The sequence below is a fragment of the Homalodisca vitripennis genome, chromosome X, assembly GCF_021130785.1.
Source record: "Homalodisca vitripennis isolate AUS2020 chromosome X, UT_GWSS_2.1, whole genome shotgun sequence".
Lineage (NCBI taxonomy): Eukaryota > Metazoa > Arthropoda > Insecta > Hemiptera > Cicadellidae > Homalodisca > Homalodisca vitripennis.
The window spans coordinates 21,434,682-21,457,461 of record NC_060215.1 but is presented as its reverse complement, the minus strand read 5'-3'; the positions used below and the strand labels follow the sequence as shown (position 1 = coordinate 21,457,461).

The 22,780-nt window shown below is 35.9% G+C and overlaps 1 protein-coding gene across 1 annotated transcript; it reads right to left on the bottom strand.

Moving 5' to 3' along the window:
• Positions 1 to 459: 459 nt before the first annotated feature.
• On the bottom strand, positions 460 to 22,599 carry LOC124368755 (mediator of RNA polymerase II transcription subunit 21). Its single transcript, XM_046826102.1, has 4 exons — positions 22,332 to 22,599; positions 17,651 to 17,759; positions 13,379 to 13,479; positions 460 to 2,293 (listed from the first exon to the last, which is right to left on the bottom strand). Exons 1-4 carry the CDS (start codon positions 22,371 to 22,373, stop codon positions 2,114 to 2,116), a joined length of 432 nt encoding a protein of 143 aa, XP_046682058.1. The 5' UTR covers positions 22,374 to 22,599; the 3' UTR covers positions 460 to 2,113.
• Positions 22,600 to 22,780: the final 181 nt, after the last annotated feature.

The window sequence follows — 22,780 nt, the reverse complement described above, 5'->3', positions numbered from 1 at the left end:
TCACACAATAAAACAAAGATAGTGACGAGATTTTCTTTTTTAAACACAGAGATTAATGTAGTACTTCACTTTTCTAGTTAATAATACTTTTGAAATTAAATAAAAAATCATAGGTAATCGTAAAGAGAATGTGACAGCACAAAATAACTGATTGACAACAGCTCAACAAAACACCCTGACAGCAATACATGTCTACTTAGCAATTTTGGATACCACATATGGTAGTAATATTTCGCCACATGGTCGTTCCATTTTCAATTAAACCAGAAAACCACTCACACATTCAATATTTTTTCCACAACACACTCCTTACAAGCTTTCATTTTCATTACAACAGTGTCAGCTGCTTTTTTCCAGAGCCGGAAGCTTGACTCTTTTTTCACCACACTGTGAATTATTTTGTATAGCTGATATTACGTATCATTTGCTTCGTGTTATAGTTCAATAAATCAGTACAAATTTTTAGTTTTATAACATTTTATTCCAAACGTTATACTATACAAGTGAGAAATCTATAACAAATCGTAGATGATAAATAACAGTAGAAAATGTCAAACATGTGCAATATTGAAAGTAACAACTGTTTAGCAGTACAACCAGTGTCTACACAAAAAATACACTCACAATTGGTGCCAAGTATTCATAATGTGGCCTAGTCTTAAAGACTAGTAATATTATTAATTAATTTTAATTAAAATAGTACAATTCAACAATTATAATTTACATGAGCAAAGAGCCACCAATAATGTGATGATATTAATATTTCATAACACAACCATCCTTAAGAAAGACGTTTAACTTTAGCAAATTGAGGCAATGTGTGCATAAAAACTAGAAACATTCTGAACTTGCCCTGCCCAGATCCTTAGCATTTTGTTACTAAGAGACTTTACTTGAGATTTGGGCCAGGTAAATACCCAGTAGGCAGAACATTTGAAAATGGGCATTTCCACAAAGGTATGAACATTTTCTTAAGATAAACTCAAATTAAATGTATTTATATTTAACAAAAAAGGAAGTACTTTGGATATTGACTATGATTTAACTATCCACTAATTATAACACCATTATGAATTTATAAGCAGAGTAAGTAATATAAACATCAAACTAACTTCGTACGTTTCACATGTTTTACTAGTAATAAGTAACAATTTTTGGAGAGGGAAGCTTGGTGATGGTCTGGCAGCAGACCCGCACTCTGGTGTGGTTTTCTTTTTGGACATTTTTACTGGGGCCCACCACACGTCTATTTTAAGGGACCGTATAGACGGACGAAACAGCTAAATATAATAACTGTAACGCTATTATATGCTAAATTTGTAATACCGGTCATTACAATTTTGAATAAACTATGACTATTAATTTTAAAACCATTACAATGCATTGAAACCCTGATGGGAGCCTGCCGGAGTCGACCAAACCACATGTTAGATTGAATAATTGCAAATTGGTAATAAAAACAACCTGTTTGGAAAATTTCAGTTGTAAGCAGAAAGTAGATCATTTAACAGAATGTAGCTTTTAAGAAATAAACAAAATAAAAATAACTTCTTAACTGCCTACTTTGTAATACTTTATAGTGATCCTATCTTCACAACCAATGTCACAATATGATTCTTTTAATGGAAAAGACATTTTTCATACTTCCACATTAAATTTATTTAAAAAGCGCTTTCGCCGGTTGAGGCATCATCAGTTTCCATTAAAACCTACTCACTTCCATCAAGAATACAAAGCAGAATATGATTCTTGTTGAAATCAAACAAATAAAATGAGACACTTTAACGATTTTAATGAGACTCGTCATCACCTTAACTGTAAAAACTTTTAGAAGGTTTTGTTGAGAAATAACTTTATAAAATAAAATGTTATGAAGTGCCAGCTTTACTGCATTGAAAACTAATTTACTTGATTTATATGATTTCAACAAGAGTTAAAACTTGAATACAACAATGTTTTGTGGCACTTAATAGTGTGTATGATAAGCTTTATATACATATACAGTACAAAATTCTAATCTAAAATAACATTTAGAGATTGAAAGAGAGTCAAAACATAATTACCTGAATAACATAGATATTCAGAACAACTAAGATTTAAATATTCTTTAATCTTATAAAATATTTTCTCTTGAAGAGTCTGTTAATGAGTTTTGCATTTCTAACTGGCTCTGAGCAATGTCCGCTAGAGCCTCCTGAATCTTCTCAAGGAGTGATTCACCTCTGCGAACTACTTCCTCCAGCCTCTTAGCTGCCTCTCGATTATCCTCCTCAAGCCTTCTTAAGCTAGCCATCTGTAACACAAAGGAAAAATTCAATTCAATCCATCATACACTTTGTACATAGCTTGAATACAAATGTGTGTGTGTACATACTAAATTATATATATATATATATATATATTATATATATATATATATATATATATATATATATATATATTAAAAATGCAGTAACAGATGTGGCACTGTATTATTGTTACTGTAACTGTGTGGAATGTCTGATTTAATATGTTCAGGGCTTACCAAATTAAGCCCAATAATATTATACTAATTCACTGTTCAAAAAGTCTAAAATCAAAATTATTTAATAAGAACAGACACATATGCAAGTAATGTAATATAAATCAGCGTTTTAAAATCCATAGGTGAACTCATTACAAAAATCGGTAATTCTACTATTCAATTTCGATCTCAGATTCAGTTTTATAGCGGTTTCAACATTAACACCTAACAAAAACTCATTAAAACTAATTTTTTCCATACAGTTTGCCAGTCAGTTTTTAATTGTACTGTATTTTTAAATCACCTAACAGGTTACTTTACTTTACTTTAACTTTCAGCAATAATAAATACATTACATAGTTTGATCACATGTCAGTGTTCATTCTGTCTGTTCAAGTAAAAAGTCTACTGTTGTATGATTAAATGATAGTTATGGTTTGTTTATGATTAAAAGAATGATGGTGAACTCAATACTCACTTGACTATCTTTTAGACCATTTATTAGTCAAGTGAATATAATTTTCAATACATCTTACTTTCCTACATAAATTCCTCTATGACTAGTTGACTGTGGTAGACGCCTTACAGCATAGAGACACAAGAGTAGCCAGTCTTACTCAGAGTATACCAGCAGTGCAGGTGTTAATTAACACGTTTTTCCACCAAATTGGAAGTATATATGCCCTATAAATGTCCTCATCAAAGAATGAAGTTGGTTGCATATTTGCTATGAAAGTTTGTCAATCCTGCTCTGGGCCAGCATACCATCAAGTACTGTATATGGTGCTACCATGACTCAATCAGGCCACATAAACTGGATCTCCTCCCTCTTATGATAACCTGTGGATGCTGGGAACATGGCTTATTTGCTATGAAAGTTCGTCAATCCTGCTCTGGGCCTGCATACCATCAAGTACTGTATATGGTGCTACCATGACTCAATCAGGCCACATAAACTGGATCTCCTCCCTCTTATGATACCCTGTGGAGGCTGGGAACATGGCTTATTTGCTATGAAAGTTCGACAATCCTGCTCTGGGCCTGCATACCATCAAGTACTGTATGTGGTGCCACCATGACTCAATCATGCCACATAAACTGGATCTCCCCCCTGTTATGATACCCTGTGGAGGCTGGGAACATGGCTTATTTCCTATGAAAGTTTGTCAATCCTGCTCTGGGCCTGCATACCATCAAGTACTGTATATGGTGCCACCATGACTCAATCATGCCACATAAACTGGATCTCCCCCCCTGTTATGATACCCTGTGGAGGCTGGGAACATGGCTTATTTCCTATGAAAGTTTGTCAATCCTGCTCTGGGCCTGCATACCATCAAGTACTGTATATGGTGCCACCATGACTCAATCATGCCACATAAACTGGATCTCCCCCCTGTTATGACACCCTGTGGAGGCTGGGAACATGGCTTATTTCCTATGAAAGTTTGTCAATCCTGCTCTGGGCCTGCATACCATCAAGTACTGTATATGGTGCCACCATGACTCAATCATGCCACATAAACTGGATCTCCCCCCTGTTATGATACCCTGTGGAGGCTGGGAACATGGCTTATTTCCTATGAAAGTTTGTCAATCCTGCTCTGGGCCTGCATACCATCAAGTACTGTATATGGTGCCACCATGACTCAATCATGCCACATAAACTGGATCTCCCCCCATTATGACACCCTGTGGAGGCTGGGAACATGGCTTATTTGCTATGAAAGTTCGTCAATCCTGCTCTGGGCCTGCATACCATCAAGTACTGTATATGGTGCTACCATGACTCAATCAGGCCACATAAACTGGATCTCCCCCCGTTATGACACCCTGTGGAGGCTGGGAACATGGCTTATTTGCTATGAAAGTTCGTCAATCCTGCTCTGGGCCTGCATACCATCAAGTACTGTATATGGTGCTACCATGACTCAATCAGGCCACATAAATTGGATCTCCTCCCTCTTATGATACCCTGTGGAGGCTGGGAACATGGCTTATTTGCTATGAAAGTTTGTCAATCCTGCTCTGGGCCTGCATACCATCAAGTACTGTATATGGTGCTACCATGACTCAATCAGGCCACATAAACTGGATCTCCCCCCTGTTATGACACCCTGTGGAGGCTGGGAACATGGCTTATTTGCTATGAAAGTTCGTCAATCCTGCTCTGGGCCTGCATACCATCAATAACTGTATATGGTGCTACCATGACTCAATCATGCCACATAAACTGGATCTCCTCCCTCTTATGATACCCTGTGGAGGCTGGGAACATGGCTTATTTGCTATGAAAGTTTGTCAATCCTGCTCTGGGCCTGCATACCATCAAGTACTGTATATGGTGCTACCATGACTCAATCAGGCCACAGAAACTGGATCTCCCCCCTGTTATGACACCCTGTGGAGGCTGGGAACATGGCTTATTTGCTATGAAAGTTCGTCAATCCTGCTCTGGGCCTGCATACCATCAAGTACTGTATATGGTGCCACCATGACTCAATCGGGCCAAATGGTATCTGCCATATTTAATATATGTTTGGCGGCTCTCTGGAAAGCCTCTTCAACATTGCTAATTCACAAGTTGGGAACCCCCGATGAGATCACCAACTTTCACCTTATTAAGCTGTTGGGCACTGTCAGGAAGCTCCTCCGCAGTGTTTTAGCCTATCTAATGTCAATGTGAATGTCTTAACACTGCCTTATATCTTGGACAGATAAGGGTTTATTTGTAGCATAATTTTGTGTCCTAGAAGCTTCTTTATGAGGAGGCTTGGTAACGGGGGAGTAAGAAGTGTGACTCATTGCTTGATCTGGCATATGCCTTTTGTTGTATTCCACACTGTTCTGTAGTGCCCAGGTTAGAGGCTTGCTCCAGCCTCTGTTACACATTGTCTCTTTGGTAGTGGCATGGATTAGACTCCAGAATAGTGAGGCCTTCCCTCTTTACCGGATATCTGTAGCTCTCCTCTCAGGTTGATGGCTGGTTGATGGCCAGTACCTTGGTGTCCCTACTGTGCTGATGGTCAACCACTAAGATTTTCACCAGTCAGATTGCTTCTGTGTACATAGATCTAGGAACACGCCATATAACACACAGATGATTATTGGTAGGACGTCCGTTCTAGATCCTGATTCCAAGGTTGCCTGTCTTGCCCTTAAGAGTCTAGCAGCCTCTGCTGTCTAGTTGATGTTGGACCCATACAGATTTTAATAAATGATTATATGGAATTGTACAATAAAACAATCACAATGAATACTACCTAATTTTGTTACATGAGTGTGTTTATGAAAACCTATTTTTGCATTACAAGTGATGAATTCTGTCACACTGAAAATTGGCTTCTCAGCCATAAAGCCAAATTCCACCAGCTCTGTCTGTAAACATTTGGCTGATTAAAATAGTTATTAAGCAGAAAACTACATGTTCAATCAGATTAAAATTAAGTCAGTAAAATCATCTAAGGCACAGTGTGACCTGTAAAATCAGTGTGATATGATAAATTAATATTATTATAAGCCTTAAAAGAATACAATTTTGTTCTATTAGCATACATCATCATGTACTCGTACTCCAGAGGGTACTGTAAACATCTGTGGTTACCGATGACTTTGCCAAACAAATCATTAGGTTAGGGAACTCAAAGTTTTACAATTATAGATCTTTCACATTTTCTGCAGGTATAAAACACTTTATATGGGAAATTGTGGTTGAGAAACTTGAATTTAGTAAATTTTGTATCTGATTGGTACCAAAACTCTTGGCTGAGGAACTCCAAACCAAGAAAACGAGATCAGCTATTTGTTTCAATCCCAGTACCATAAAGCATTTAACGAAATTCCTAACCACATAGTCGTTGGATGAAACATGGATTTCTTATGTCAATGCATAACAAAATGGACAATCAATGTAATGGGGTTAAACCTCAAAAACTGATTTGATTAGTTACGTGCACAGGTGGCAGAATTTTATTCAACAGGTGTGCTAGATATGAAGTGCTTAAATGTAAATAGTAACAAAGTTGAAAAATAGTTTAAGGGTTATTCTTTCAAATGCATATAATTTTAAAGTTCTATCAAATGCATATAATTTTAAAGTTCTATCAAATGCATATAATTTTAAAAACTATAGGTATTACATAGATTTCTTTTATTTATTGATCCAACTAGTTTTCCTAACGAACCTCGGTATTGTTAATGGAAGCAATCAGCACTCGCTAGCTTCTACACTGCAGAGGACTTTTCAATTCCACGAAAAAGCCACTCTTGCCATAAAGCCAAACCGAGGTAGGACGTCACTCCCACTTGGCAGATTGGCAGTTCATGTACCAAGCAAGATTAAACACGGTGCAAAGTAGCGGGGTCTTCATACCCCAACAAGCTAACGCGTCCAAGCAGCACACTCACAGCCACCACTCTTCTGCTTGGGGTGACCTTTAGATCTCCGTTATTCGTGGGAACACAATGAGTACAAAAGAAACCAAAGAGCTCTAACAGCTCTCAAAAAGTGGATGAAAATCCACAAAAAAAGAGGGACTGGAAAAGGGTGCTAACCCTAGCTGTCCTGAAAAATAAAAACAGACACACGGACTTACCAGCAGAAGTCCTGGAACTCCAGACTCATCCCAAGGCGATACGTCAGAAGAAGATGCCATATTGGAGGATGACCACCAAAAGGTAGAGGGAGCAAAAGCCGAAAGGCCATTCCCAGAAATCCCTAGAAAAGTCAAAGAGAGGGAAAACCAAAAAGACCTCACTCTGATAGCTCCACTCCGGAAGCTCATCACAGAAAAAAAAACAAGAAACGAAAAGGGACAGGGGTCACAAAAGGAGCAATCTGCACCTCCCTGCAGAATCAAGACTGCTTATTTTCCAAACAGTACAAAAATTAATCCACCGATAAAATAATGAAGTTCTTAAAAGCACAAAACAAAGAGCTAACGGTTGGACAATGGAACGTTCTGTGTAGAAGGGATGAGAGAAAGTCTGTCCTGTTACCCTGGCAGTTGATTTTGCCATCTACATTGATGGATTGATGGATCAGCTACAAGTTTGGAAGAATTCAGCTAAGACTACAGAAAAAACACCAGGAGAACACTGACGACCCCAAAAAGGTGGGGTAGACCTCAGAAAAATTTAGACCGTCATTAAAGAAAGCAACACCGCTGAGGAGATGGAAGTGGAAGAGACCGTAAAGGTATCAAGAGGAATCTGTACATACCTTAATCAAGAAGTCTATTCTTGAGGACAGTGCAGACATGCAAAAAGATACACCAACTTGCTCCCTCTTCCTAAAAAGAGGATTCATTCTGAAAAGACCATCGGTCTCAGCCAGGGCGAGAAAAGAGGGCACCATACCCAAATACTCCAAGAAGATGGACAGGGATGGACCACCAGGGGTAGGTGGTAAAAAGGCGTAAGTATGCGTCACATTCAGATAAACCTTCACCTTCAAGCGCACAACTGCTTTTTAGATTTTATAGATATGGAAGTTAAGACAGCAGATGATGGCTTGCCTTCTACTGTTTTATTAGAGCTAGCTTGTATTAAAAATAAATTGGACCAGATGGAGCAGTCTATGTTAGCGGAAAACTAAAAGCGATCTGTACCAGTCAACGGACTGATAACAACTGATGGAGAATACTTTTTTGTGGTTGTTACAATATACATTACAATAAGCCCTACATCTCCTACACATTTCAAGGTGAGACCTTAAAGTTTTGCATGTATGTTAGAAAAGAATCAAATAGCAAAATTAAGTCACTTGAAGGGAGCTCATATATTTTTCCTTACATGTATTGGAATCAAATTAAAAACCTTTTAAGTGAGACACTGTATCTGCTTATAGTCTACAAACAACGATTTATCTACGTCACAGTTTTATATACCGGGTATCTTGAAAGTCCCCCCCCCCCCATATTAACTTTTTTATGATTAGAGATGGAGTAACTTACTTTAAGGGTTGTTTAAATGACCAACTAAGGAGTTTTTTATGAATGTGATAAAAATGTATTAACCTGTTAGGGAGTACTGACGGCTATAACCGTCATCCTACCTAGTGTATACTAGAGTAAGCAAAATTATCCTTAATGAACTCCAGGGAGTAAAGAAAAAATTGTTGTTGTTTTCATTCAAAATGTATTGAAACCTTACAAAATATCATAATAATGCATTTTTTGGATCTACAACTTGATAAATTCATACATTTTGTTTTTTTTTAGAATTTTACAAACATATGATAGTGTTCAAAACACGGGTACACACAAAGTGCTACTTCACATTTTGTGCACTCATAAGCAGTTTCTTTCCTTTTACGCTCACCCTGTGTTGTATTTGAACACACAAAGCAGCGTTTTAGCTTCCTTCGGCCATTTTCCCTTACTGGTAGTGGGCGGGGGAAATGGCGACCTGACAAGCGTAGCGGCTGCTGGGCTCTGCCCAACGGACGTGTCACAGCTGCGGCCTCTTCTCTTGGTGCAACATGTGCTTCCAGTATCTGTCTGATAACGTTAATTCGGAAGTCCATGATGTGAACCTTAGCATTTGGGTTTTTTGATTCCATGTATAGCCTATAAATGGACGTGGCGCGAGAAAATGACAGAACATTTGGCGGCAAATCTGTGATTATGTATTCCGTCACTAGGAGCCAGAACCGTACAGCAATAATTACTTTTAACATTTCACAGTCGAAATAGTATGTAAGAACGCCACTAGAGTGCATAAACAGTTGCAATATTGATTGTTTTAGCAACCCCGTCATGGACGGTCATAACCGTCAATACTCTTTTGGGATCAAACTGCTATAACCGTCTGTACTCTTTTGGAACAACTTTCAGCTACTCCTCAACAGGTTAAACTATCTAATATTTTTCCTGGATTGTCCATGTTTAAGTTGAAGTTTTCAAATCTGTTTTGTAGGTTTTTCTTAGGTTTCAAATAAATCCGTTCTGTAATTTCAGATATTTTGTGATGAGTCAATAAATGACATTTGGCTTTTACATAATATGTAAATGTCAAACCTCGGTATCTAATATTTACAAAGAGCGTTGAGTTCACGTGTGACAGGGTGGCTTTACATGAGTTCTCGTGATTAGTTATGTAGGACTCATATATTATGGCCCAAACGGTAATTCTAATGTGTTACTAATCCTAAATGTACTATTGCTTTCTATTTTTTAGGTATGGTTCAAACCAATTTAGTGAAAATCCTACAATCCCTAAATTTTCTAATAAGAGTACTATGACAAGACACTGTCAAACACCTTACTGAGGTCCATAAAGATATTCACAGCATGGTCACCCTGGCCTATGGCATCTAAAATTGATTCTAAACACCCAATTCATTGTCATTAAATATTTCATGGACATATCACAGTCCTTCATGGATTTCTGCTGTTAAGCTGCAAGATTTTCAACTATTTCTTAGTAAGCATATAAGTAAGGCAAACATGTTTATAAAGTTCTATACAAATCTGTTTTTTTAGATTCTGGGTTTTTGTGATGATGAAAAAAGGACATTAACAACATTTTAGTTTTCTGAGCATTTCCACAATTAGTCATGGAAAAAGAATCGTCTTGAGCGAATCTATAGAACTCATGTGGATTAGTTAATTAAAATTAACCTATTAGTAATTTTAATGTTTTAACAATTCTGAATGTAATAAAAATTGTCATATCATAATTTTTTTTGCGGATTTTCTTAGTTATGCTGGAATATTTTCAAAACCGTTTGTTAGTAATTAGTAAGCATTTAAGATGTAGACTCTGTGGAGAAGAGGAGGAATCAGCAGAGCATATTTGGTTTGATTGTCCTGCCATCTTAGAAATTCGGAAAAGATTCCTGGGAGCATATCTCCTCACCCCCAAGGATATCAGAGAACAGGAGCCCTCAAATCTGATAGGCTTCTGCAAAAGCCTCGGACTTTGAGGACACAAATTTAAGAAAGGCATCTAAGATGTAAGACAAAATTGTATACCAAGTTCCATTAAAATCCCTTCTGTGGTTTCAGAGGTATCATGGTGAGTCAACCAGTGGATTTAGCTTTTATACGTATGAGATGAACCACAAGATCATGGGAAAATTAAACAAATTAATTTGTTACGACTTTCTTTCCCCCAACAGCTAGTATTTTATTGTAAAACAAATGACCGGCATTTCTCATACAAAATCTGCTTAACCTGTTGGCGAGTGCGCACGTCATATGACGTTCCCGTGTAATGGTTATTAAAGGAGTGAGCCGTTTTACCTTAACTAACCTCAAAGGAGTAAGTGTAAAAAAATAGAATTTTTTACAAAAAACTATTTAATTACTTGTAAAAACACTGTTGATAAGGTTACATTATATTTTTGAGCATTTTATATGTTCTTAGAAATTTTTATGAAAATTTTGAAAACAAGGAAAATGCAAATCGATACTTCACATGAAGAACATTCATAAGACGTGTCCTTTCGCCGTGATGGGGCCTTGGTTGTGTGCATACATACGTAGCAGGGTCTTTGAAGTTTCCTCTTGCGGCTTGAACTCTCAGGTAGTGGGCGGGGGAAATGGTGACCAGAGAGTCATATGAGCGGGTCCTTGGCTCCGCCCAAGGGCCGCGAGACGGCAACAGCTGCGTCGTTGTTAGGCGCTATGTGGGCTTCTAACAACTGTTGAATTAGATTCATGCGGTAGTCCATGATGTGAATCTTTACACTAGGGTTAGTTTGTTTCATTTTTTCTCTGTAGATGAGATAGGCATTCAAAACTGATATGTCTAATAAATGCAAGAACAGCTTGACATACCATTTCATAGTTTTTTCTTGTTGTATCACTGAACGAAACTATCATATCGGCTCGGTCCACGGCTCCCATATTTCTGTTGTAATTAACAACACATAAAGGCTTCACTTGATTTCTGGCTGTTCTTGTATTTACTCTTACCATTTCATGTTTGTCCACAGTTGTAATCATGGTTACATTAAGTTTATCACACCATTGAACTATAAGCATATTATCATTATGCCGCAGCTCAACATCTCCTTTTTCATGAGACATGGCACATTTTTGCGTTTAGTATTCAACGTGCCACATGCTCCTGTATTTTTCTCATATAGCCATAAAAACAGATCTAGACTGGAATACCAGTTATCCATATAAACTGTATGGTTCTTATTCAAATATGATCTTAGAATACTTTTGATGAAATGCCATTGTTACAACTGTCTTCGTCAATATTTGTACCCTTACCGGTATAAACTATAAAGTCTAAGACTACTCCGGTTTCACAGTCACACAGGACGAATGTTTTGACACCAAATTGTTTCCTTTTGTTGGGAATATATTGGCGAAAAGATAGCCTTCCCTTCCAAAGCATGAGGCTCTCGTCAACAACTAAATTCTGGTATGGCTGAATTAGTGATCTATATTTTCTCCTCAATGTTTCTATTACTGTCCTAATTTTGTATAGCTTATCCCCAGAATTAGAATTTATGTTGTCATCAAAGTGGATCAAGCGCCTCAAAAGTAGGTATCTGTCTTGAGAGAAAATCTTAGTAAAAATAGGAGTTTCTATTAGTGGATCACTCAACCAATACTGTCTTATTGTATTTTTTTTGCAATGTGACATCAGAAGGCTGGTTGCTAAAAAGCAATAAATTTCATCGGGATTTGTTTCCACCCATTTGTGAAGTTTGGAAAACTCAGCGAGGACACCTTTAGTGCTTTCATTCCATATCCAAGTGCCATCAGATTCTATATCGAATTCTCTGCGAATGGCATCGCTATTGTCACAGATGCGATTTTCCCATTCCATCGCAACGTGTTCACTCACACTAAATAACACTGTACTATAATTTCAAAAAGAAACAGTAATTACAATAGAAAAGTAGCACAGCAGAAACATAACATCAGTCAGGAGCAGAATAGCGGCAGAATAAAAAAGGCGCGAAATCTGTCACAAGTGGCGCAACTAGTTCCTTGAGTTACCACGGATCGTAGCATGTTACGGATACATTCAACCATGGTATGTAAAACTAAACGGCGGTATCGCGCGCATCCTTGCGTCAGCTGATACAGTCGAGCCAAACAGCTGAGCCTTCCAGCTTGTGATTTGGTTGTAGCAGATGATCAGCTCCAACACACCATTGATGTCACGGGGCGGGACTTATGACATACCATTTAGTTGGATATACCGTGATTTCAACATTCAGATTATGTTTAAATGTTTAAACTACTGGATTTTTAATGTAATCTCTAGACACGTCATATGGCGAAGGTCCTCGTATGGGAACACACGTCATATGGCGAAGGTCCTCGTATGGGAACACACGTCATATGGCGAAGGTCCTCGTATGGGAACACACGTCATATGACGAAGGTCCTCATTTGGGATTTTTTCATGTCACATGCGCACTCGCCAACAGGTTAAAATCAGTGGAACTACAATGGTTGTAACACTCAGAATCTGCAAATTACCTGCAATTCTAATGTTTATGTTAATGAGAAAAATGTAATACAAAATGGAAAAAACTGAAACACTGCACTTCTTTAATTACTTTTATACTTGATACACATGTACATTGTATTCTTACTGTTTATTGTGCGGTAGTTTATTAATATATATTATCTACACACAGGAATGTTTGATAAGTGATTTGGTGGTTTATACATACCAATGTTTGTATTCTTACAGTGTGAATCAGCAAGAATAGGCTGTTAAGAGAAATAGCTGGGAAGAACCTAAAGTCTGCTGATAGCTTACTGTTTGAAATATATACTCAACAATCCAAACTGTATTAATTTATTTCAATGCAATCGAATATCACTGTATTTCAAAGCAAAGTGTTAAATTCAAAATAGCTACGATAACATATCTTGGATTGTAAAACAATTTTACCTGTAATTCAGTAGAGGAGTCCTCATTGGGCAAAGACTCAATTAGAGTGTCGATGTCTTTGGCTGTTCTGCCTATCAGGGTGGCAAACAGATGAGCATAATCTGAGACACAAAAATAACTTATGAAATCTGGTAAGTTTTAGATAGTAAAGAAGTATAGAGAGAAAACAGTTTTTATGATACTGCATATGGGACAATTTCTATTTTCCTAAGTTTGAGTTTGAGAGGACTCATTATGTTTGTAATACTGAAAATAGGGGACAGTTTTTATTTTCCTAAGCTTGAAAGGACTCATTATGTTTGTAATACTTAATATGGGACAGTTTATATTCTCCTAAGCTTAAGAGGATTCATTGTGAAGGAAACAGGATTTTTCCAGACATTTTCCATCGTTCAGTGACACAAAAACCAGTAAGAAATGTAGTGTTACTGGTTTCTTGTATCACCAAACAATGGCAAATGTTTAGAAAAATCCTATTTATTTCACAATCCTTCCATCGCCAAAAAACAAACTTCAGAAAATGGACTCACTGTGTTTCTAATACTGAATATGAGACAGTTTCTATTTTCCTAAGTTTGAGAGGACTCATTATGTTTGTAATACTTAATATGGGACAGTTTATATTCTCCTAAGCTTAAGAGGATTCATTGTGAAGGAAACAGGATTTTTCCAGACATTTTCCATCATTCAGTGATACAAAAACCAGTAAGAAATCAGTAGACTTCTTCCAGCATTGTGTCAGCCAACATAACAGCTGGCTCGTCATGCCTGTCTACTGATCGCAAAGCAAAATTTAGAAAATTAGATTTTGCAGAATTTGTCTTAAGGTTGAGGCTGTTGAAATGTTGGACGCAGTTGTTGATCTCAACAAAACTCTGCTGTTCCAGAATCAATTTTTATTTGCTAGTGAAACAGAGAGTCGTGTCATCAGCATACTGCACAAGTTTTCCGTGCAGAAGTGATGAACCTACGTCTTTGACATAGATCAGGAAGAGAATTGAGCCCTGTGGGACACCACAGCTCAGGTGAACTGGTTCAGATAATTTGTTTGAGATCTGGACAATTTGGGTTCTGTGGCTTAAAAATGACCTGAGCCACTGGAGAGGCACACCTCAGATGCCATGAGATTCAAGTTTGTCAAGCATTGTAACATGGTCAACGCAGTCGAATGCTTTCGATAAGTCTAGGAACACACTCAATGTAGGATCCTGATGTTCTAGCCCCTCTACAACCATATCGACTAGATGTACAATTAATTGCGTCTATTGTCGACTTACCCTTCCTGAAGCCAAACTGGTCTTCAGATAGCTGGTTGTGCTTATTCAAAAATTGAAGCATTCTTACCAAGAAAAGTTTTTCAAATATTTTGCTCAAAACTGGCAAAATTTAGACAGGCCGGTAATTGTATGGGGAGTGGGGATCATCTTTCTTAAAAATCGGGCTTACTTTCGCGGTTTTTAGGAGTGAGGGGAAAACTCCTTGTTCAAAAGAGAAATTTACTAATTGGGTTAATGGTTTCACAATATGCTTTGAACATGTTTTTATTAGCCACATCGACATTAAATTTAAATCATTTGATTTTTTGGCTGGGAGCTGCTGAATTATTTTTTCAAGCTCTTCCTCAACGACAGGTGCCAGTGCCAGTGAGGCTACTGGAAACTCTCTCTGTCTTGGGATTCCTTGTGGCGGTGATGGGCAAGGTCCTTGCTCACAAGCAACAGATCCGAAGAATCTGTTAAGCCTATTCGCAACCTCAACCGCGTCCTCCACAAGTCTGTCACCATTTCGTAATTCACGTAACATTTAAACCTTACTAAAGAGAGCAGGGATGCAAAAAAAGAAATTGAAAAGTTGGACTTAAAAGTCTTTGATGTCAGAGTTGGAGAACTGAATGAAGAAGACAAAATGGCAGTTGAGAAGGATTTTGAATCTAATAGTTCTAGTGTGTTTTTCGGTTTCGACAATTTTCCTAATTTGGTAAGATGATGACAATTCATGGAATACGTTTGTGAAAAAAAAGAGCTTTGCACCAAAAGTAAAGGAAAACAATGTGAAAGAAAATAGGTCTATAGAATAACTCAACTCTGAGGCTAAAATCAACACTTATCCTAGGCCTAAGCAAAATAGGTCCAGGAATTAGCCCAAGGAAAATGTTTTGATTGGCACAGGTGAGTCGAATCTTATACAAGGAATCAAAAGGGCATGGTTCCATTTAGGCAAGCTAAAAAATAATACATCTGAAGAAGACGTAAAGAAATTTCTAAAAGTAAATTTTCCCAATACTAGGAAATCTTCCTGGTGGAAAGACTCTGATTTGAAGGGACTGAATGAGAGCTTCAAGATAGCTGTTGACTTTGCGAAGAAGGACGAAGTTGCACATAGTTAATTAAGGCCAAGGAATGTATTATTGAAACGTTTTTTATTCTGAAAGAGGGAAACTTCATTTCAAAGGTGGGACACAATTATGTTACTAAAGTTAGGCCTATGGATTGAGCAAGAAATGTAAATAGTATTAAAAATAAAAATCATACTAGGCATAGGAGGTCTATCATAAATAGTAATGAGTCTGGATTAAGCCCTAACCTAGGGCTACATACATTATTCATTAACATCAGATCAGTTTTTAATGAGATAGAAGCACTGGAGGCATCACTTTATGAGACCTTTGACCTCCTTTCTCACAAAGTTCCTATAAATAAACTGATGGAAATAGGTATAAAAGGAAAATGACTGAAATGGATTTCAACTTAACTTCAAGATAGGAGGCAGGTGGTAAATGTCCAATACAGTGGGCTAGATGGGTTAACTCGGCATTATCATTCATCTGTGTCTTCATTATAAACATGGGTGTGCCACAAGGGTCAAATCGTGGTCCTGTGCTTTTTATTCTCTGTGTTAATGACCTACCAGATTCAATCTCTGAAGGCAAGGTTTGGCTGTTTGTGGATGATGTCAGTCATTTAATACATCAGAAAGGTCAAGAGTTACTGAGGAATAAGGCAAAGATAGGACTGAATGAGATGAGTGACTGGAGCAAGAAAAATAGATTGTTGCTGAACAAGAAGAAAACCAAAGCCTTGACTTTTTATAACAATAAAAATCCAAGAAAGTACCTTGTTGCTTCGACTTGATGGGTTGCTTCAAATATGTTCATAGCCGTAGTTGAATCCGCTAAACACCTAGGCATCAATATCAGTAGTGATGGCAGATGATGTCAGAAACATATTGAATCCATCTTGACTTTCAGCAGTATGCTACATGGTACTTAGGTTACAGCCAATCATTGGTAAAGATGTACTTTTGAAAGTTTATTTTGGATGTTTTCACAGCATGATGAAATATGGAATTATTTCTTGGGGAAATAGCCCAGTGGCCTAATATATATTTATGCTACAAAAACGTGTAGTTAGAACAATTTGCAAGGAACATTATCTGACACGCTATAAAGCTTTGTTCCTGCAGCTATAAATATTAAACCTGCCAGCTTTGTTTATTTTGGAATGTGCTTGTTGGTAAAAAGAAAACCTGAAAAATTTATAAAAAATGAAGAAGTACATAGGTATCCTACTAGACAAAAGGAGAAAATACATTTACCTATAGTCTAGTCAGACTCAAAATAGACCAAGATATACCTGTACAAGAATCTATAACAAGGCCCTCAGGAAATAAGAAATATAGAAGACATATAAAAGTTTAAGTCAGTGCTAAATAAAAGAACACCTTACAACGAAGCCTTATTATTCTGTAGAAGAATGTTTAACTGAAGAATAGGCTAAAAATCCATTTTGGCGACCACGGTGCAGACTGTAGTTTTAGTGGAAAAATTATAAAATAAAACGTTTATTCATTCACACTTTTTCATGAACTCTCTGCACCAAATTGAAATGTAGAGATTAAGTGGCAGAATTACTTTTAAGTTATAACTTCCCCTCTATAATAAGATTTTTTTTATCAGGGTGCAAAAATTTGTCATTTCATTTAAAAATTTCAGTGATTACTGAGAGTCACCCACTCCAGGGTGGCATGCCAACACATGTAGGTATATAATATACATAAGTGGGAGACGACCAAATCGCTGCAGCAGTGGTATTTCAAAACAGTGCTTAGTTTTGAAAAATCCTTTCTACTAAGTATTTTAATCCATGATACACTACAAGAGCTGATTTTTTTTAACTGGGCTTTACCTGAATAAAATAGACTTATTTTCTAATAATTGTTTAAGAGATTTAAAGTAGTCATGTAACCATGCACAGAAGAACAGACAAAAGTTACCTTCTTGCTGTTGAGGAGTCTGAGATCCACTGCGATCAAAGCCTGAGAACTTGCTGGGTGTGGAATATTGCTGCAATATTCCGATACTGTTGCAGAAATACTCTGCTTGCTGTCAACAACAAAAATATGATCAACAACAAATTGCTGCCTGATCTGCTCTTAATGACATGTGGGTCATTCAATTTCAAATCATCCAGCCAAAGGACACTTTGACGCACAAGGTTATCAGAATTTGATGAAATTTAGTGAGTTGGTTCAAACGACAGACCTAAGAAACCACACTAAACTTTTTCCCAATATCGTGATTCAAGTCTGATATATATTACTTTGATTTCACCACACCATTCTATAGCAAATTCCATCTAGTTTTTGGTGATATAAATACAAATTTGGGTTCCGGAGTCAGACTCTAGTTATTGACCAGGTTTTGAACACATGACAAATTTTAGAAAGAGGTCTAAATTTTTAGTTTAGGATTCAGTTAAGGAGCTTAGATATGTATTTAGATTTAAACTAATTACATATTTTATTTCAGAATTTCATCCTGAATAAAATGGTAAATACATTTGACCACTATAGCTTAATAAATAGCAGATTTATTACAAAAAACTGTGTTGTGTCGCAACCTGACAAATACTACAATATTAACGAGTTTTGGCCAAAACTTTGACGTACTATATCTCAGAAATGAGTCACGATATTGGAAAAAAATTCAGAGTGGTTTCTTAGGTCTTTGGTTTGAACCAACTCACCAAATTTCATCAAATTCTGACAACATTGGGTGTCACCCTCTGGATGGACCCATATACACAGTGCATTCATAAAAGAATAGTACAGTTTCTTCCATAAACAGTGCTAAAATATGTACAAACTTCCCCCTCTACATACTAAACATTGTATCTGCCGATTTTAAACTATCAGACTGTTCTGGTCAAAGACATAACTTAGATCCTCGTAATTTCAATTGTATTTTTAAATCAAATAAATCGCTATAAATATTACATCCAGATGTGTTTCATCCACTTTCAAGGTTGTATATTAAGTGTTACATTACAACACTTCCCTTTATTAATAAAAACTTAACTGTTACAATGGCTGATCTGTAGAATCTTAGACTATCCTGTGAATTTAACCTGTATTTTTTGTTTAAAGATAAACCTGTGATAATGAACGTATTAGAGACTACAAAAAGTGAAAATTAAGTTAGAACTGCTAGGATATTTTATAAACTTCTTTTTAGGCCAAAACATGATTTACTTAAAAAAATTAATTGGGCTTAACAGTTTATAAAAGCCTACTAAATGTTAAAGAATGTGAAAGTTATCAGGAGATAACTGCTTCACACAGAGAAATATAAATTGAACATCGGCCACATACATGCTGAATTTCCCAAAAATTAGCTGATTTGTAGATGTTGGATGATGTGAAAGGAAAACAGGATTATGTACATTTATCACCCTTACATATTAAAAAACTGAAATAATACATTTCAAAAGCATGTACATAAATTAACAAACTAACATGACAACAGAAACATATCATAAAAAAATCAAATATGTAAATGAAACCCAGTACCAAAGTCGGGACAAGCACTCAAAATATCACTTAAAAATACAAACTCACAGTTACACATATACACGTAAATATGGCAGATAATTGAAAACTAAGCACGAAATTCCACTAAAATGTTATCTACTGTTTGAGAAAGATTGCAGTGAAATCAGAAATTTCTAATTATGTGTAAAATATGTGGTTTTTAATCAGTGGATCCTAGAAGATAGTTTTTAAGGTAAGTCTGCTGATTTTCCTATCAACTAGTAACAATCTCTGGCTTTCAGACCTATTAATTCAAATATTTAAAACATTATTTGAAATACATGCAGTTTCTAGGTGGCCGGATTAGTTAGATTTGGTTCGTCTTAGTCTTTACAGAAATAGTCATTGTTCTTTCTCTTGTTGTACTAGCGAATGATGTTTATCTGCATATTCAATGTAATAATATGTGTCGTGAATGCATTCTGAAGTATACTACTGAAATACATTTTATAACAGATTTGGTCTAAATCTGATAACTTTTAAAAATTGAGGGTTTATGGTGAACCCTGAAAGAGAAGCCTTTTGAGTGTATTCTGACCATGTTCACATGTTTGTCCATTTTTATTTCGGTGGATTTAGTAACTGATTCAAATTTCTTAATTCAGATTCAAGTTCAGAAAGTTGAATCGGATCTTAGACGTAATGGATACCCACAATCATTAATAAACAAGTTCAAACCAGAAGAATCATTTCTCAGTCAGTAAATCAGAATAGAGATAAATTTGCATATATGTCAATCGTTTATGTGCTAGCAAGAAAATAAAAGAAAGGGGATAACAGAAAAGTAACAAATTTCACATCATTGTTGGTCCAAAGACCATCGTAAGACTTCGGATGAAGCCAACGTAATACATCAGAAACCCATTTCTTTAAAAAGAAATTAATGGAGACTTCATATATTACATTGGCAGACCAACTCATCAGTCAACGATCAGTCCAGTCAAAATTAGGCCACTTTGGTTGCTAACGTTAAAAAATGAACTAACAGGGAAACTAAAGCATCAAACAAAATAGAGATCTGTAATAAGCCAAAGCGGAGACACAGTATGGTTTTAGAAGTTCATCTAAATGAACAAAAAAACAAAAAAGACCCACTCCAGTTCTTTCCTCTTTACCTGCCATCATGTTTCTGCCATGACAATGCCATTTATTATTGGTCGGTGGTCAGTTCTATGTGGTTGGTCAGCAGACCTATTGTGACCTGTATTTTATAGTTCAGTTTTAATAATAAGTGTCTTTGTTTTTTATAAGAGCACGTTTTAGAGTTAGTGGAGTTGACATACAACATAGCGTTTATGATTCCTGATTTAAGCGTAGCACACTCTAGTATGATTTCTTTATTTTAATCTCGATTATAGTTACGTGTTAGGTTAGTTATTCACCCGAGGAAGAAATCAGATTGTAGATCTTGAAATGTAATATTATTGATTTTTTTTCATCACTAAACAATGGCAATTTTCTGGAAAAATCCTGTTTCCTTCACAATTTTCAAAAACAAACTTCCAAAAACAACAAAATAAATTAGTATTATATGATAAAGTGTACTGAAGACACTAACTTTTATTGACATTGAATCTGCAGTAAAAGACCTCTTAATGGCACAACAAAATTATCAAAGACTATATACATAAATGGGTACACAACTAAATCCAACCAATCAAGAAAAGCAATATCGAGATGCCAAAAGATGTTGCACGATAGCTGGATCACAGGATCAAAATAACAAAAGATGAACCACAAATAATGATTACCATAAAAGTAGAAACAATGAATAAATTTCTACATGGAGGTATAAATGTGAAAAAAACAGAAAAAAAATACTGAAAAACTTTTAAATTATATTTAAATGCTGTTGGTACACGTAATCTTTGTGCTCAAATTTTTGTTTGAATGTTAACCTGTTATCCCCTCCTCTTACACCTACAACTGCTTAGGTTGTTATCCTCCCCCATCCAGTAACCCTGAATCCTCCGGTCCCCAAATGGACTAATTGATAACATAACCTAATAAAAACACTTTAATAATTATTTTGCAATATGATAAGGCCACCTAACAATTCTTTCTGGGAATGAAAGTATACTATTTTAAGAAATTGTTTAAAGTAGTTTTAGGTGATGTGGCTAAATTAAACATTATTCAAAACCCATGTTTACTACGCCTAAACGTCCTCTGACGGAAGGGTACTATAACCTGAATTTTTAATTTGCCAAATTTGTAGTATGGTAAGATTCAAACTCCTTGTAATGAGTTTGAATAATAATAATTTGTTTCAATTTCCTATTCATGAAGAAAACACACTTCTCTTTTTTAACTTTGGCCTTCTTTGTTGTAGAAACTGTGCATGTATTTAAACTAATTTTTTAAAGACTTTGGATAATGTTTACTTTACCTACGTTACGTAAAACGATCTAAAACTGCTTTAAACCATTTCTTACACCCTATACTTTCATTTCCGGAACGAATTTTAGGCAGTCGTATTGCACACATTGTACCAGCTTTTTTTCTTATTGGAATATATTAATTAAAAAACAAACACTCCAATAATCGCTCAATTTCATTTCTGTGAGGCCTTTCCTTTTCAAAGACATCATCAGACACACATAATTGAAATAAAACTTGTTAAAGAATAATTGCACAATAATTTTTAAAAGTGCTTTAATGTTAGGTTATAGGCTATCTTAATGAGTCCATCAATCTTGGGAACTGAGAAATCGGAATTCCACCCAAAAATTCTTTATGGAAATGAAAGTGCAGGTGTTTAAGAAATTGTTAAAAGTAGTTTTAGATCATTTTAGGTAATGTGGCTCAAGTAAACATTATCCCTTGTGAAAATCATGATACACCCGAATGGGAGAGAGTCGAGAGATGGGTGAAATTTCCATGGTATATTTACTATTGGGCATAGGAATACACATCCAAAATTTCAAAAACTTGATAATAAGAAATATGTACCAAATCTATTGGTGAATTGACCATAATTTAGAAGTAACAACACGCATCTGTCTACCTCAATTATCAAGGACAGTTAAGTTCCAAGTTAAAGCTATGTAAATATTTTTGTTTCCTAAATATTTTATGTAAATACCTGGTTAATTGTATCTTGAAGTTGTGTTAATCGATCTGCCATTATTCAATATTTTTAATTCTATAGCCAATTTTATAAACTTAACACGATGACTATGCATCTAAAATATACGTTTATCCGTAAATCGCAACCAAAATGCAATGCAACGTTCCAGAATGTAAACCAAACTCTAAATATAAAATTTATTGCTACTCAAATCATTTTGTTTTCATTAGTTATTATTTTGTTGACGTCCCATGCCATGTGTGAGTTAAAAAAAAGAACTGAAGAAGAAGTTTAAACTCTAACATCTGTAAAAAAAAGTCCCCCACAACTTCATTGGACATTAATGGAATTACGTGTATTATGTTATAGCTTTGTTTTAGCTTAACGGTAAAATTGTACAGTAGTGTTATCTATATAAGTTAGTCATTATGCTTGAATGATTTTGTTTAGGATATCGGAAATTT

Excerpts from the sequence above, each read along its gene's own strand:
- LOC124368755 (XM_046826102.1), bottom strand. The coding sequence starts at position 22,373 with ATGGCAGATCGATTAACACAACTTCAAGATACAATTAACCAG. Across the intron at positions 17,760-22,331 it reads TTCAAGATACAATTAACCAG|CAAGCAGAGTATTTCTGCAA; the intron begins GTATTTACATAA and ends TGTTGTTGACAG. Across the intron at positions 13,480-17,650 it reads GACTCCTCAACAGCAAGAAG|ATTATGCTCATCTGTTTGCC; the intron begins GTAACTTTTGTC and ends TTTGTGTCTCAG.